Source organism: Ammospiza caudacuta, chromosome 1 (assembly GCF_027887145.1).
Source record: "Ammospiza caudacuta isolate bAmmCau1 chromosome 1, bAmmCau1.pri, whole genome shotgun sequence".
Classification (NCBI taxonomy): domain Eukaryota; kingdom Metazoa; phylum Chordata; class Aves; order Passeriformes; family Passerellidae; genus Ammospiza; species Ammospiza caudacuta.
The window spans coordinates 22,395,680-22,409,659 of record NC_080593.1 but is presented as its reverse complement, the minus strand read 5'-3'; the positions used below and the strand labels follow the sequence as shown (position 1 = coordinate 22,409,659).

General features: G+C 38.9%; 1 protein-coding gene across 5 annotated transcripts in view; it reads right to left on the bottom strand.

Moving 5' to 3' along the window:
- Window positions 1-13,980, bottom strand: part of ADAM22 (ADAM metallopeptidase domain 22) — a 131,240-nt gene that overhangs the window by 19,120 nt on the left and 98,140 nt on the right. For 3 of the 5 annotated variants that reach the window (XM_058817595.1, XM_058817603.1, XM_058817612.1), the window contains exons 20-27: window positions 12,901-13,017; window positions 12,058-12,226; window positions 10,972-11,080; window positions 10,039-10,129; window positions 8,910-8,927; window positions 5,920-6,027; window positions 2,930-3,030; window positions 2,292-2,358 (exon numbers count right to left, since the gene is read on the bottom strand). In XM_058817595.1, coding sequence (XP_058673578.1) covers window positions 2,292-2,358; window positions 2,930-3,030; window positions 5,920-6,027; window positions 8,910-8,927; window positions 10,039-10,129; window positions 10,972-11,080; window positions 12,058-12,226; window positions 12,901-13,017 — 780 coding nt within the window. The remainder of the gene's footprint in view (window positions 1-2,291; window positions 2,359-2,929; window positions 3,031-5,919; window positions 6,028-8,909; window positions 8,928-10,038; window positions 10,130-10,971; window positions 11,081-12,057; window positions 12,227-12,900; window positions 13,018-13,980) is intronic. The other 2 variants (XM_058817620.1, XM_058817628.1) reach the window with 1 other exon arrangement.

The following is a 13,980-nucleotide window of genomic DNA, read 5'->3' as shown; positions in this document are numbered from 1 at the left end:
TGCTGCTCATGAGGGCTGCAGACTTTAAACCTTGCTCAGTCCTTAAGAAATTTTGTTTAAATGATTAATGTCACAATTCTATTTGATTTTTGGCTGTATACAAAAAACAATCTGTGCATAATGTGTGCAGTTACTGCAGACCATGCATACAAGTATCTTTGAAGGGAACCACACTAGTGTGGTTTTTAAAAAAATTGAATTCTGCACAAGGCATGGCATTAATAAACACAATTTTATAATGGTTAACTACAGTCTACTAATTACAGGAGACCAACACTGTTATCCTTTTACTTCCATATCAACAAGTATGCTTTATTGGACTCCTAAGGGCCATACAAGCTGACTTTCTAAATACTGCTTCAGAACAGATTTCAATATTATTCTGTACTTCCCAGACAAGGTAGAAAGGTAAATTGGTCTGGGATAACCTCCATGTATTCTGCAGCATCCTCAAAGCAGCTGGTGTTGTTTTGGTTTATTTTTTTCCTAAATGATGAAATGCTGGTCACAGTTACATCATTTTCAGTCCATTTTCTCTCCTTGCAAAAGAAGCTGTCCCTCTAACCAGAGAGCTAATTGCCCTCTAATAGCCCTGGCAATTCTCTCCATTCCCCACTGAACTGACACAGCCTGTGGATCATTCAGTGGGAGCTCTCTCTCCAGCTGGTGACAGGACTGCCCAGGAGACTTGGACAAGCCATTCAGGCCTGTGCAGTCCAGGACAGACCCGACCAGGAGAAAGGGTATTTTCCTGCCTGGCAGGCCTCTCCCAGGAACACACACACTGTGCTTTATCCCCAAAAGGTTGCTGCATGGCCCTTGGGAAGTACAAGCCTCCTCCCTGTAGCATCAGGGCTGCTGCTGGGTTAAGACACCACCATAACAAGCAGCAAAAAGAAAAGCAGAGAATTAGAGGGAAATTCAGGGGCACCTTTAAAAGAGAAAAAAATATACAGAGAAATATATTTCCAACTCACAATATCTCTGTTTGCCTGCTTATTTAATGCTTCAAAGATCTCAGAGGAAATCTCATTTGTATTTTTGGCAGTTCGGCCAGACAAATTTTGGTTTTATCAAACTATCTCATGCAAGGAGAAAAGAAAATGAGCAAAATAACATTTCAGTAAGAGTTTATCAGCACAAAGAGTACAGAGACTCTTGAGATAAACTCCTCCAAGGGCTAAAATTTCTGATTCCATGATGCCATTTTGACCATGCAATGTTATAATTGCAATGTGCATGGAAGTACTGTTTTTGTAATTTGTAGCAGCGGGTTTTCTCTAGGAACCCTTTCTGAGCCTACTCACCTTAAGACAGTGCACTGCAGGTGAAAGAAAAGTTTCAGAACAAACTCAAAATCCCCAAACCAAAGAAAATGGGGCCCAGAGAGCAGTTAGCATTATTAGCTTCCAGCAGGGTTGCTATCAAGCCCATTTGCCCATCAAGGTGCAAAGTTAGTAGTCATGATATGGGGAAGGACACTGTCACTACCACCATGGCCAAAGAAAGGGCCATTCATGTTGGCTGTAAGTGCTGTAAGAGCAGGCCAGTGCTTCTGACAAGCCCAGAGGTTTCCAGCCACTCACCACTCATTCACAAGAGGGGCCTGAACCAACAGGCTTAAGTACATAAGAAAGGCTCTTCCTGTGTGGGGAGCATTGCAACGTGGGCTCTTTAGGAAATGTAACCCATAAATCAATAAGCCAGCAACTCTCAGCTGTAGAGGAAAAGTCTGGGGATCAGTCACTTGGTAGAGACTTTAATTACCCTTTTATCACAGGGTTTAGTCAAGACTGGCTGTTTCAGGCTTACAATGGCAAACTTCAAGGTACTCTCAAAGCAGACAGATACCTCTCCTACAACCTCCAGGAAAGTATGCAGAGATACAAATCTCTGACTCTGCAATGGCCCAACCCAAGGTGGAGACAAGGGTAGGAAACAGTCAGGTTATCAGAAACTCAGTACTGAACCAGGATACACTCAGCAATGGCAGTTTACTGTAGACAAAAGCCTGCAGTGATGGTGCAGGCTGCCACCATCATTGGGAATTGCTATGGGAACGACTGTGAGGAAGCCTACATGAAAAAAGAAAATTAATAGTTAATTTTTAAAGAATACATTAAAAGAGGTTGAAATACATTAGCCAAACCATTTACCAGATTATCAGCAATCAGAATGGGCCACAGAGCAAAAATGCAGCTGTCTACTTTTCAGTACTCTTAATTTCCATCTACAAAACACAAATATGAAAACTCTACTTTTGGCTTTGCTTTTTTTAAATTCAGACTTACTCAGTTGAATTAGACCGTGGCCTAAATCTTTTGCCTCTGACTTTCTTTCTGTTTCCTCCTATATTACCTGAAAGAAATCAAAGGACAAAGACAGTAAAACAACTTGAAACTCACCTGCCCCATGCCAAACTGCATATTCTTTTTGCATCCATAGCAAAAGAGCTGCTATCTTTAACTTTACGCCATTAACCTTTAACTTTAACCATTTAAATCTCACAGGTCTGTTCCACTTGATTTACCTCAGACACTTAGGTTACCTTTCTCTACTTTTTGCTGCAACTGTACAGAGCAAAGAACTCCTTTATTTCAGCTGTTATTTGACAAATTCCCTACACTTCAAGAAAAACGCCTAACACTGCCTGATAAAATCACAGAAGCTGGCAATAGTGAAGAGATTTCTTTCTCTTTTTCATGTTGGCTCACACAGGAGGGAGAAATTAAATGTAATTTCTTTGTGAAAAAGTACTGTGCAAAAAAGGCACTTGTAGGGTGCTGCTAAATTCTAATTCCAAGTTAATAGCAATTAGCACAATTTTAAGGAGTCATGCTGCTGTCCTAAGATCAGCTAAACTTCCAGCAGAGCACCAGTGGTCCAGAGGCTGGTTTCCACTGTGGCCAGCACAGTGGTTCACACTTACCTTGCCAAGAATTACTCCTAGGCCTCCCATTTTCACAAATGTCTGAAATATGTTTTGTGTCTGGGATCCTTTCACTCCAGGAATGAGATAATCCATTTGACCTGGAATAGGAGGGCTCAGATGCAGTTATTGTTAAGGGTATTGGCTCACATCAATGTTAGCTCAGTGGTTTGGTCACATTCCCGAGGCCAGTGACAAAACACAGCCTAAGGTCTGTCTGCACTAGCAGAGCATTCAGGATTTCTGGTTAAACTCTGCAGTTACACCTTGCAGCTGTCCCTGCAGTGGCTCCATGTGCCCACATTCAAGAGCCAGGCATCAGCACTGCTTTCTCACTCATCTGCTGTGGAATGCACAAACAGCGGCGCACACCAGATTTCCTTTGGATTTGCAGCTCTGCCTCAGTTCCTAGATGGAAGATGCCCTTACTACTGTGCTCATTTCAAGGCTTTTTCATCTCACATTCAAGCACATCCCACCTGCAGGCTGCCCACTCCCTCCTTATGCTGCTGCAGGAAAGCCAGGACACCTTCCCTCAACCCACTGCTAGCAGTCTCAGGAGCTCAGGAGTTTGTGACGAGCATCCTCCCTCCCACCCAGAGCTGGTAGTGCCAGGGGAGAGGTAACTCTGCCTCATTTTTGCTAATTTTGAACGTTTATATTTTATCAGCCAATTGCTGCAGTATATACTTCTAATGCTAAACTCAAAGCCAAAGATAGTCTTTTTATCTAGATGCTTGGTGCAAACTGTTTTTTCTTTCCTATTGCACTCCTTTTAAGAGCCAGAGATGTATGTGGTGATGTCCAACATGTGGGGTTTTGCCACAGGCTGCCTCTTGTTGAACTAGAGCTGCTGCTCAGCTGTTTGCCACGAGATCTACAATTGTTTCCAAAAGAGAAGAGGAAGTTGAAAAATCCAAAATAGACATATTACAAAGTCTTAAAAGAACTGTTTTTGTAGTTTTTAAGTCTGGATACTTGCATTTTTTAGTCTCTGATTTCCTTGGGAGCATCTGAGAGATGCTCTTCAGTTTCCAGAAGCTCAGTCTAATCACAGCCACACTGAAGTGAGCCCAGAGTTTCATTAATTCAAACTTAATCACATCATGAAAGGTCTGAGAAACAACAGATCCACTGACAGATTTTCAAACACTTCCTCCTCCTCCTCAAGGCCACTTTCAGGTTCAGGAATGTCTTGCTATAAAATGGTTTTGATGTTTGCTATTTCATAATAGCAAGAGTTATCATAAAGTTATATCTTAATCCGTGAACACCCTCTGAATACCAGCTGATATTCCATAGTGCTTTCCAGCATGGAGAAGCCCCGGCAGCTGATGGCCCAGCCACTCTAACATCTCCCAAGAGATGCCATCCATACCAGCACACAGAGCAAACCAAAACCAGCTTGGAAGGTAGGAGGTAGCACTCTGGGAATTCAAATGGAAGGACTATGTCAGCTGTATCACAATGTTAATGGAATATTTGTCAGACTTACTTTTCCAGACTTGACAGTGGCACAACATACCTGAATTGGTGGTGGGAACAACAAAACTCTCTAGTACAGACAGACCTTAGAAACCATTAGCTTTTTGGAACAAATACTAAAGAGAGACACATGAAATAAATGAAGTATGAAAAGAAACACAGATACTGCATGAAAGAAGAAACACATTAAATTACAGTATTTAAAAATAACTTTTTTTTAAACTAGTATTTAAACCTGATAGACAGAGCTATGAAAACTTGCTTTCCCAAGACTTGGTTTCAAAATTTTAATCAAATTTTAAAATATTCTCTAACACAAACAGTGCATCATTTAAGATTAATGCTTGCTTCCTGAAAAAAATAAACAACCCACACATCCAAAAAGCTGAATTTAAAAATTAGAGATAATTAAGTAATCACTACTGGAGTTTCCCTTATAACATAATCGTTCATTAACAAACTGAATGAAGTTGTATATAAGATCAAGCTGCTATATCAAAATAGCAAATGTCACTACATATGTGTCCCTTCCATACATTTCTCTTTACTTTAAGTGAAATAATATCAAAGAAAATGGATTCATAACTGCACAGTTGTAGGCTGCTAAGTGGGACAAGAATTGAGATTTGCAGTTTTCCTGTGAAGCACTTCATGACTGTCAATTCCTCTAGGACACAGCGCTTCTCATAAATTCTTTTACAGTGCTAGCTAGACATTTTCATATAAAGAATCCTTAACTGCAGAGGAACAGTGAGCATCATGATCTTAGCAATTACAAATGGCTCTCAATGCTTTTAAATGAATCTTCCCTTTTAAAATGTTGAATTTTTTAGGCAACTGGAACAATAAAGGAATTAGTGAAATCTGATCAAGGGCAAAATCTAATTCTCTTTAATCTAATGGCAGCAAGCAGAAAAATGCAGAAAGCCTTTGTAGAATTATTTTCTAAGATAACACTTGGTGACCATTTAGTATACTGCTCTAGTAAGTGAATAAAATGCAATCTGTATCATCTTTAATATGAGACAGCAGAAGTCTAAGTCAACATACTGGATTAATGACACTGACAAATAAAGATATAAAAATAACATTTATATTTAACATTTTGTGTTTATAACTATTATTGAAGAAAGACAATGCTCCTTTTCTTTGATTACATGACACTGATTTAAAAAATTGTTGGTGTTTTATTTAATTTTTTTTCAGCCACCAATTATTATTACAGTCTACTTGAAATCAATTCTCAAGCAGGGATATTATGAAAACTTTATTAAACAAAAATTGATTTACAATGCAAAGATTTTTTATTCTGGCCTAATCATACTAATTAGCAACTAGGACACAGGAGAAAAATCAGTAATCAAAGCAAAAAGGATGCTATTTCAAACATTCCACAAAGAAAGAAGAAAGAGTCAAACCTGCTGCAAAACAATGAAATGTTCTGACTAATGGAATAATGGGTGATGGAACAGGTAGAAATCTGAAAATGCGACAGAAAAGCAGACCTCTTCTTAGAACTAGATGCAGAGTTTGTGCTGACTCCAGGAGGCATGTCGCTATAAAAAGAGTCGGCCTCTCCCGGCTTTTTTACATAATCTCCCTGGGGTATTTGTCTGAAGTGTAATAAACATTGTAGAGTCAGAAAACATGACAGGAACTAGAACGCACACAAACATGCATGAACATTAGTTTAAAAGAAAGAGGCAAGGATAGCAATCCTTGAGAAAACCTGTTAAGCACACACGATAAAACTATTAATAAATAATTCAACCATCAGAGAGAAAAGTCCCACACGCTTCTGTTATGTGCAGAAGAGTGGATTATGTGGTTTTGGAAAGAGAAAACAAGGAAAAAGTTAACTCTGATCACAATTTTCAAAGTGAACAGTTAATGATTCTTGAGACACTGGATAACCAGTCCAGACATTTCAAATAGCTCATCATGCTGGCTGCAAAAAGCACCAGTACAGAGCCTAAGCTGAATACAGGCCTGCATCAAAGAGGAGCTCAGGAAAAGTGAATGTTTTTTTCCTTCTGAGGTAGATGCATTTAACTTTTGTGATCATGATAGAATTCAAGAGTAGCAACCTGTTGAGTTGTTTAAATTTCAGGAGGATAAAAACCTCCAGGTTTTTAACTGAATTCTTGTGTAAGGGAACTAACATCAGTGTCAGAGATCCTCAGCTATTCCTGATTACCACAGTAGTAGACTCAATCTGCCAAGACACACAACAGTAATGTAATAGTTTATCCTTTTCCAGTACTAGAAGCTCAGTTACGGTAAAAAAAAAAAAAAGAAAAAAAAAAAGATAAAACAATCTGTGCATTAGAAAGTTCTAATCAAGTTATGTAAATTTTTTGCAGATGGTGAATTCATTGCCAGCAGAGAATACCTGCCATTGCAAATATTCCAGTTATAGTTCCACCGGGTTTAAAAAACCTCCCAAGTACAAGTAGTTACTTTGACAGTTGACTATTTCATAATACCAGCATCAGTATTTATTCAGCCTCACACTTTCCAAGATATTTTTGCTACAGTCTGCTCCTATCAAGATGCACACTTATCAGGTTGATTCATATTCAGATTATGTCCAACTACAGACCTAAACTGGGACCTCTCCATTCCGTATCTGGATTTCTAATGCTTCTGAAGTATGTAAAGTATACAACTATATGGCACATAAATCATTGGTGCAATGCAGTACTTCCAGTCTCCATCTTCTAAGACCTCTGGAGTTTCAGTTCTTGTCCCATTCCTCAGCTGGCACATGGGTGTGTTCAGGGTTGGCTCAGTGTGGGTGGCTCTGTCCCCAGGGTTCCTCTAGCAAACTGCTTTCTTGCTACTCCATCAGATATAACTTCTCCCATGTATAGCTGTGCCCTTTAAAGCCACATATTCCAGCTGGCAGAATCCTTGCTAATTGGCTGTACCTACCACTTTCAGTTTATTTGTTTCAGTTGCTTATTAGTACCAAGTATAATCCTTATGTCATGTTCAAAAATATTATACTGACTTGTATTCATTGTTATTTAAGGAGTAATCTTTCTTTATTTTTTTCTTTTTTTTTTTTTTTTAAGGACTGTCCAGATAATCTGGTGGATATGTTTATAACATTTAAGGAACACTCCCTGTACTTTTCCAAAAATATTTTATTTAGAAGTCAGCCTACAGAGCTCCATTTTATGCATGAAGGAGATTTATTTAGTTACTAAATATTTTCCTCATCTTTAAAATGATGGAGTCCTCCATTACCTTCAGAAGCCTCAGCTTATGTTCGTTCCCACTCTGCCTGTGCTCTCACACACAGCTGCAGACTGGCTGCACACTCACAGCTCTCTGGCCATAAAGTAATTTCTGGAGATGAAGATACCTGAAGAAGTTACATTCTCTAGTATTCCAATGCAAACATAAACTGGGTGGACTCTGTTTCAAGATTTTTCTGCTCTGTCCTCAGCCAATACTGAAACATCCACAGCAGAATGACTTGATGGCCATGTTAGTCTCCATTTATAGATACATCAGCTTCCACTAAGCAGCACCAAACCCTTAAATTCTGCCTTCCTTGAGCTGGGTAGCATTCCCTACCCACCAGCCCCTGCATAAGGCTTGACTTCAATAGTGTTGCCTTGTACTTGTTACTGTACCTGTGGCCTATCTGACCCTGGAGCACACAACCAGCACTTGACAGTGCTTGTCCACTATTTATAAATATTTTGAGCCTGGCAGAGAAAGCGCTACACAAAGGGAAATGGAGAACAAGCACAACGGGTAGCAGCAACAAACAAAGCAGCAGCTTGGACCGGAAGGCAACGACACAGGCAGAAAACAGGGGAATTTGAGAAATCCTCTTATCTGTTGGGGACTGGGAGAGGAAGGAGCCAAGTCCTTCCCACAAGACCCATCTGCCAGGCAGATGCCTGATCAAAGGGAGGTGGTCTTCCAGGAGCCAAACATAAGTCACTAGGAAAACGGTTTATTTTTGGCCACAAGCTTGAAATGCTGAAAGCTCAGCCCTGTGCTGAAGCCAGTACTGTGCTTTAGCTATGAATCAATTGAACAGGGTGACAGGAAAGAATGGGCTCTTTGTCCATACAGCAATTTAATTGCATCGTATTTTTAACTGCAAAGCAGCTCCAGGAATTAATTTGTCTCAAAAGGCTCCTGAACATCATGTTAATATTAATTATTCAGTTCTTAGCCTCCCAAGAATACTTTCGTCTCTAATAGCTGATTTTCAGTGTCTCTTATTGGAAATATTCTCCTGTTTTCCTAAATAAAACAGTCTATTGCAGAAGTATAATAAACATTGGTGTTGCTACTGAGTCCAGTGAAATCAGGATTTCAAGCAATGCATTATAGAATTCTGATTTCATATATCACTCTAAAATATGATAACCCATCTCAATATTTTCTTTGTAGCATGTAAATGAGTGAAAGAGAAGAAAAGCTATTTTCAGAGACTTCTAAGATACATTCCACTACTTTTATCACATACCTCTGTCTTCTGTAGTTTCTTTCCATATAAACAGAAGAGAAAGGAAGAAGAATGAGTTTTTAGTATGCAGGTACACATGGTCAGTAAGACCAAAAAAATGTAAAAAGAAAAGCACTGTATACAGAATGAAATTTTTGCTCAAAATATTTCTACAAAATCACTCCTGAAATAAGCATATTTACAAATATACTACATCAGAATAAACTGCCAGAAGCTGAGGGTGATATACCAAGACAGCATAGCCTACTTTTCTACTATCCTCATCTTCATAGTTTTTATTCCAAATGCTTCTTTCCTTAAGTATTTCTGAGCTGCCCTCAGCCTACCTCAGTCTGGCAAACCAGCAGGAGCTGTGCTTGTTATGCCAAACCACTGGGGCTGTGCCCCAGCCACAGCACTGCCTGCAGCTCAGCCTGCCCTGCCCTCCAAGCACAACAAGGACCTAGACACAAATGACTTCAAGAGACAGTTTCATCCAAACACAGATGATAAACTCAGTACCCTGAATCTTTTTTACTACAAGCAAAAGACATAAATCCCTCTGGTTTTATATGAAATTCGCAAAAGAATTAAAACTGAAAAAGACTAATCAGGCTAATATAATCCATTTTGCCTCTCAGTGAGCACTGACATCTCTACACCAGGAGAGAACTTGAGCCTTATTTGCAAATTGCAGATCTTTCCTACCAAAAACTGTGCTTGAATTAATTTCAGGTTAAGCCAACTAAAAATAATTATCTATTTAATGAAGGCTGTGGTTGAATGCTTTGCTGACTGACTGAAAGCTAATCTTGCTATATTTACTTCATCATGAGGAAACATTTATAATTTAATCAGATCATACTCCTGCATTTCCTTTGTCACATACAGTAAAATCATAATCTGATCATCTAAAAAAAAGAAATTACTAAATGAGAAATAAATTTCAAATTTGGATCAAGCTCTCTAAAACCACATACAAATGTAAGAATTGCTTGAAAAATGTTAATACAATAAACATGTTACTGTATAAATATTGTTGAATTTGGATTTTTTAGATTTTTTTAATTGGTCTTTTCATAACATAATCAGCTATCACATGAAATACACATATTTTGAAATTCTATAAAGAAGAACAAAATGTACTTACTTGTAACCCCAAGCAGTTATTCCTAAAACGAGAGCCAACACTAAAATGGTGCCAGCAATAGCCCCTATTATTATATTTGTGCTAACCACGCCTGGAAACACAAGAAAGACGAAAAATATACATGGTTTTAGGAGAAAAATACACAAAACCAGTGAATGCATCATCTTTAAAAACCAGCTTGAACAACTTTCACTAGGCTGATTGTGATACGTTCCTGAAGCATAGCATGGACATATAAAGATCATCTGTAAATCAAGCTTTGACTTCTGTGTCTGTTTCCACTAACTGAATGCTTGTTACACAGGAAACCTATGCCAGGTATCCCAAAACAATATTATCAATATTAAACTGCTGTAGATTACATCCTTACAACCTGCCCTAACAAATCCATGGAATAAAAGTGACTACTTGTTTGGTTTTGTTCAGATCCCTTCCACAGCTGAATGAATTAATCAAATGAAGGATTCTGGAAGATGTTCCCCCACAAGAATTTCTAATGACCAGCATTTACAAGCTCATTTTTCTACAATATATCTTTCTTTTGTACCCAAGAATAAAGCAGAATAAAAACTTCCACTCCAAAAGTGTAAGTCAGGCATTACCTGACTACACTACATCTAGATGTGGAATGTCCCAGTAACCTTTTGTTTGTCTAATCTCATCAATATGCTTAATAAGGCCACCCAGATGATTGGGACAAGCATGGTGGAACTGGACCCATTGATACCAGTTCTCAAAGATGCACTGGCTGAGGCTTCATTTACAAACTTTTTATACTTTACAGTGCTTCTGCTGTGGGAGGAGAGAGGGGAATGAGGCTCCTGATTCTGCAGCATGTTGTGTACTAGCTGAAAGAGTAGGAGACCTAGTTTTGCTTAATGAACTTTCTTCAAATCCAAGCATTTTCAATAGCTAGTAAAAATTACAACATACCTTTATTGATGGCATCCTTATCAAAAAATAGATCATCTTTGATATGAGCACTGCAGTCATCTCCTCCCCAAAATCGGTCACAGACGCATTTTATTTCATTGCTACAAACCTGCAGTCAAAAGTGCAGCTCAGAAAAAAAATCAGATTATTCATCCATTCCCGTAATTAATACCTCAAATATAGGTACAGTGATAAAGCCCTAATTTTACTGCTCACAAAATTTTGCAAAATAATTTTTAATATATAGCAATTTTTAATTTATGTTAGGTATAAATGAATTAAATATGCTATTATGTTTTATATAAATAGACGTAGTGCTTATTCAGTACAGACTTTAACATATCTATATTTAATAGAAGCATTTATAATTGCTTTAGGAGACTGACTTAATGACTTTTTTTTTTCAAAATATTATGAAGTGCATTATTTCAGATAAATAAGGAAGTTTTAATGCAGTATACAAGACAAAAGACATTATGAGAGAACAACTTCCCTGATCTCAGCTCAGTCACAGGGCCCTGGACACTGTGTCAAACTGTGTGAGGGACAAGGGGGCTCTCCAGGGCCACGGCAAAGCCACAGACTGCACACTGAGCAGAGAAACTGCCAAGAGCCAGCCCTCTGCCCTCTTTTCCAGAGTAAAGGAGCTCTCAGCCCACAAAATACAACATCATCAACAACTTTATGAATCTTCTTGGCTATTTATGTAATAAAGAGGGAATTAAAAAGAACAAGTCTCTGGAAGAACAGAGACCCAAGTTTCTCAGTTCATAAAACCTTTGTATTTATTCTCCAGCACATTGCCTGAGGAAATATCAATCAAGTTAGCAAAAGTGAGCAAAAACATTGATTGATAAAACTCTGTAAAACTAATACATACTAACTATGACTCATTGTTTAAGATGTCTGGACTGGAATGCATTATATTTAGTTATGTGCCTCCTTCCCTTTTCACTTTCAAAAAGTTCTCCAGTTTTACGACATCTAGAGTCACATTGACCTTCCTGAAAGGCCCAGCTAGTAGACTACACAAGGCCAGGTACTCAGAAAAAGCAGCAAAAAGCATTGAAGAGTGCAAGAACCTACCCCGTGTCCTGAACAAATCTGGCTGTCGGTGGTGCCCGGGCAGGTGCTGAAGTTGAAGGCCTCGGTGGGGAGGCAGCGATGGTCCAGGCACACCATGTCCGGCCCACACGGCGTCCCGTTCTCCACATAGCCCAGGTCCGTGTCCTCATCGAGCTTCACATGGCCACCACTGCAAGACAGTCAAGAGAACCTTGGAAACTTGTGCTGTGGTTAGATGGGGCTGCTTGAGGAACTGGGCCCAGGGCTGCTGCCTGCGTTTCTGTGCTGCACAATGCCCAGGAGCAGGTAAGAGTAAGTGTTGGCTCAGTGACCTCACTGGGCCTGAAACAAACCTAATCAGTGTATCTACATCAAACATGAAATCATGAACACAAGAACCATTTTACCTGTGAAACAGCTTGAGTTAGACAAAACTCAGTTTACTTGTTAAGACGTCGTTTCGTCTTACAGTTGTGTGAAGCTATCAAAATATACCACATCTATAATTAGAATTCAGCTACAATATAGCAATGAATTAGGCTACCAGTTAACTTTGGCAGTGCAGGCATATGTCTAAGTATTCTGGGTACCTGAAGTACTTGGCAAATATTAAAGAATGTATAATCACAGGGCCTGAGAAGAGCATTACCTCTCTTGAGGCAAAATTAACTATTGAGGGGACTGCAACACTGCCCCACAGGCAGTTAATTTTCTGAAGCTTAACAAAGGTTGAACTGAAATAATGGTTATGTGTTAACAGGAAAAAAAAACAATGGAAACAGTTTTTCTCCATTTAAGAATGAGAAAGCTGCTTTTCTGTGCAAGATGGATATTGTTCGTTCTGTTTTCAGGATTTCCAATTACCTGCAATTGTAGACTTTTCCATAGTGCAAGATTGATGTTGTGATTTCACCATCAAGTTCTCCAAGTCTGGGCACACTGGATATATTGGAGCACAGAAGGTATCCACAAAGCACATCCCTGCATTGAAAGAATAAACAGACACTCATAAAAAATAAAATTCAAGGACAATGGACAATCAAAACTATGACCACTTGTTTGGTAAACTATGTGTTATTCCTTGATTTTCTCCCGCTGACAATAACTCCCATAAATGATGCTATTTCCAAAGAAAATTCTTCCCTTGTAAGATAGATTTGGAAAACTCTGTTTTTATACCACATTATCAAAAATCCCCTGAGTAATAACAAGCAAGGAGCTGTCAAGAACAAACCACATCAAATTGATTTAATGATCTATTAAGATCAAGTAACCGGTCCATAGAGAAGCAACAGTAGATACTGGTTCTATAATACACTCTCATAGGACACATATATAGGGGAACTATAGACACCAAGTTGAATTAAACTGCTGAAGGGACTTCACTACTCATGTGTGGAGACTTTTGCACTGACAGAATAGAAGGGTCTGACATTTCCCATATTACTGAAAATTTTTTACTTATGAATTTGTAATGGAACAGAAATAAGGTTACCAGAGTTTAAAAAGTGGGAAAGAACAATAGTTCACCTGTAGGCAGGACTAGAAATCAAATGTCATGGACAAAATGGAGAAATTTTAAAAAACAGTTTGATAAGGACAGGTGAAAGGTCCAGAAATTGGAAGAAATAATCAACTGCATATATTCAGAATGTGAAATAATGCTTTAGGCAGTGACTTGCAGGAGCATACTTGGAAAGTTACAATACCATGAAAAGTGAAGAAAATATAGCAATGCCATGGCACAGCATAAAAAGTGAACACTGCACCAAGATGTGAAACCAAAGGCTGCTCTCCTCTGCAGTGCTAACCCTCACTGAGTACTAGGAACACTTTTGGTCCAAGCTCTCCCAAGCTCAGAGGGTGGTCTCTTGTCAGGGATCATCTCTTCTTGGGACCCTACTCCCTCCAGGACTTCTTGCACAAAGGTCTGCAGAAGAAGGC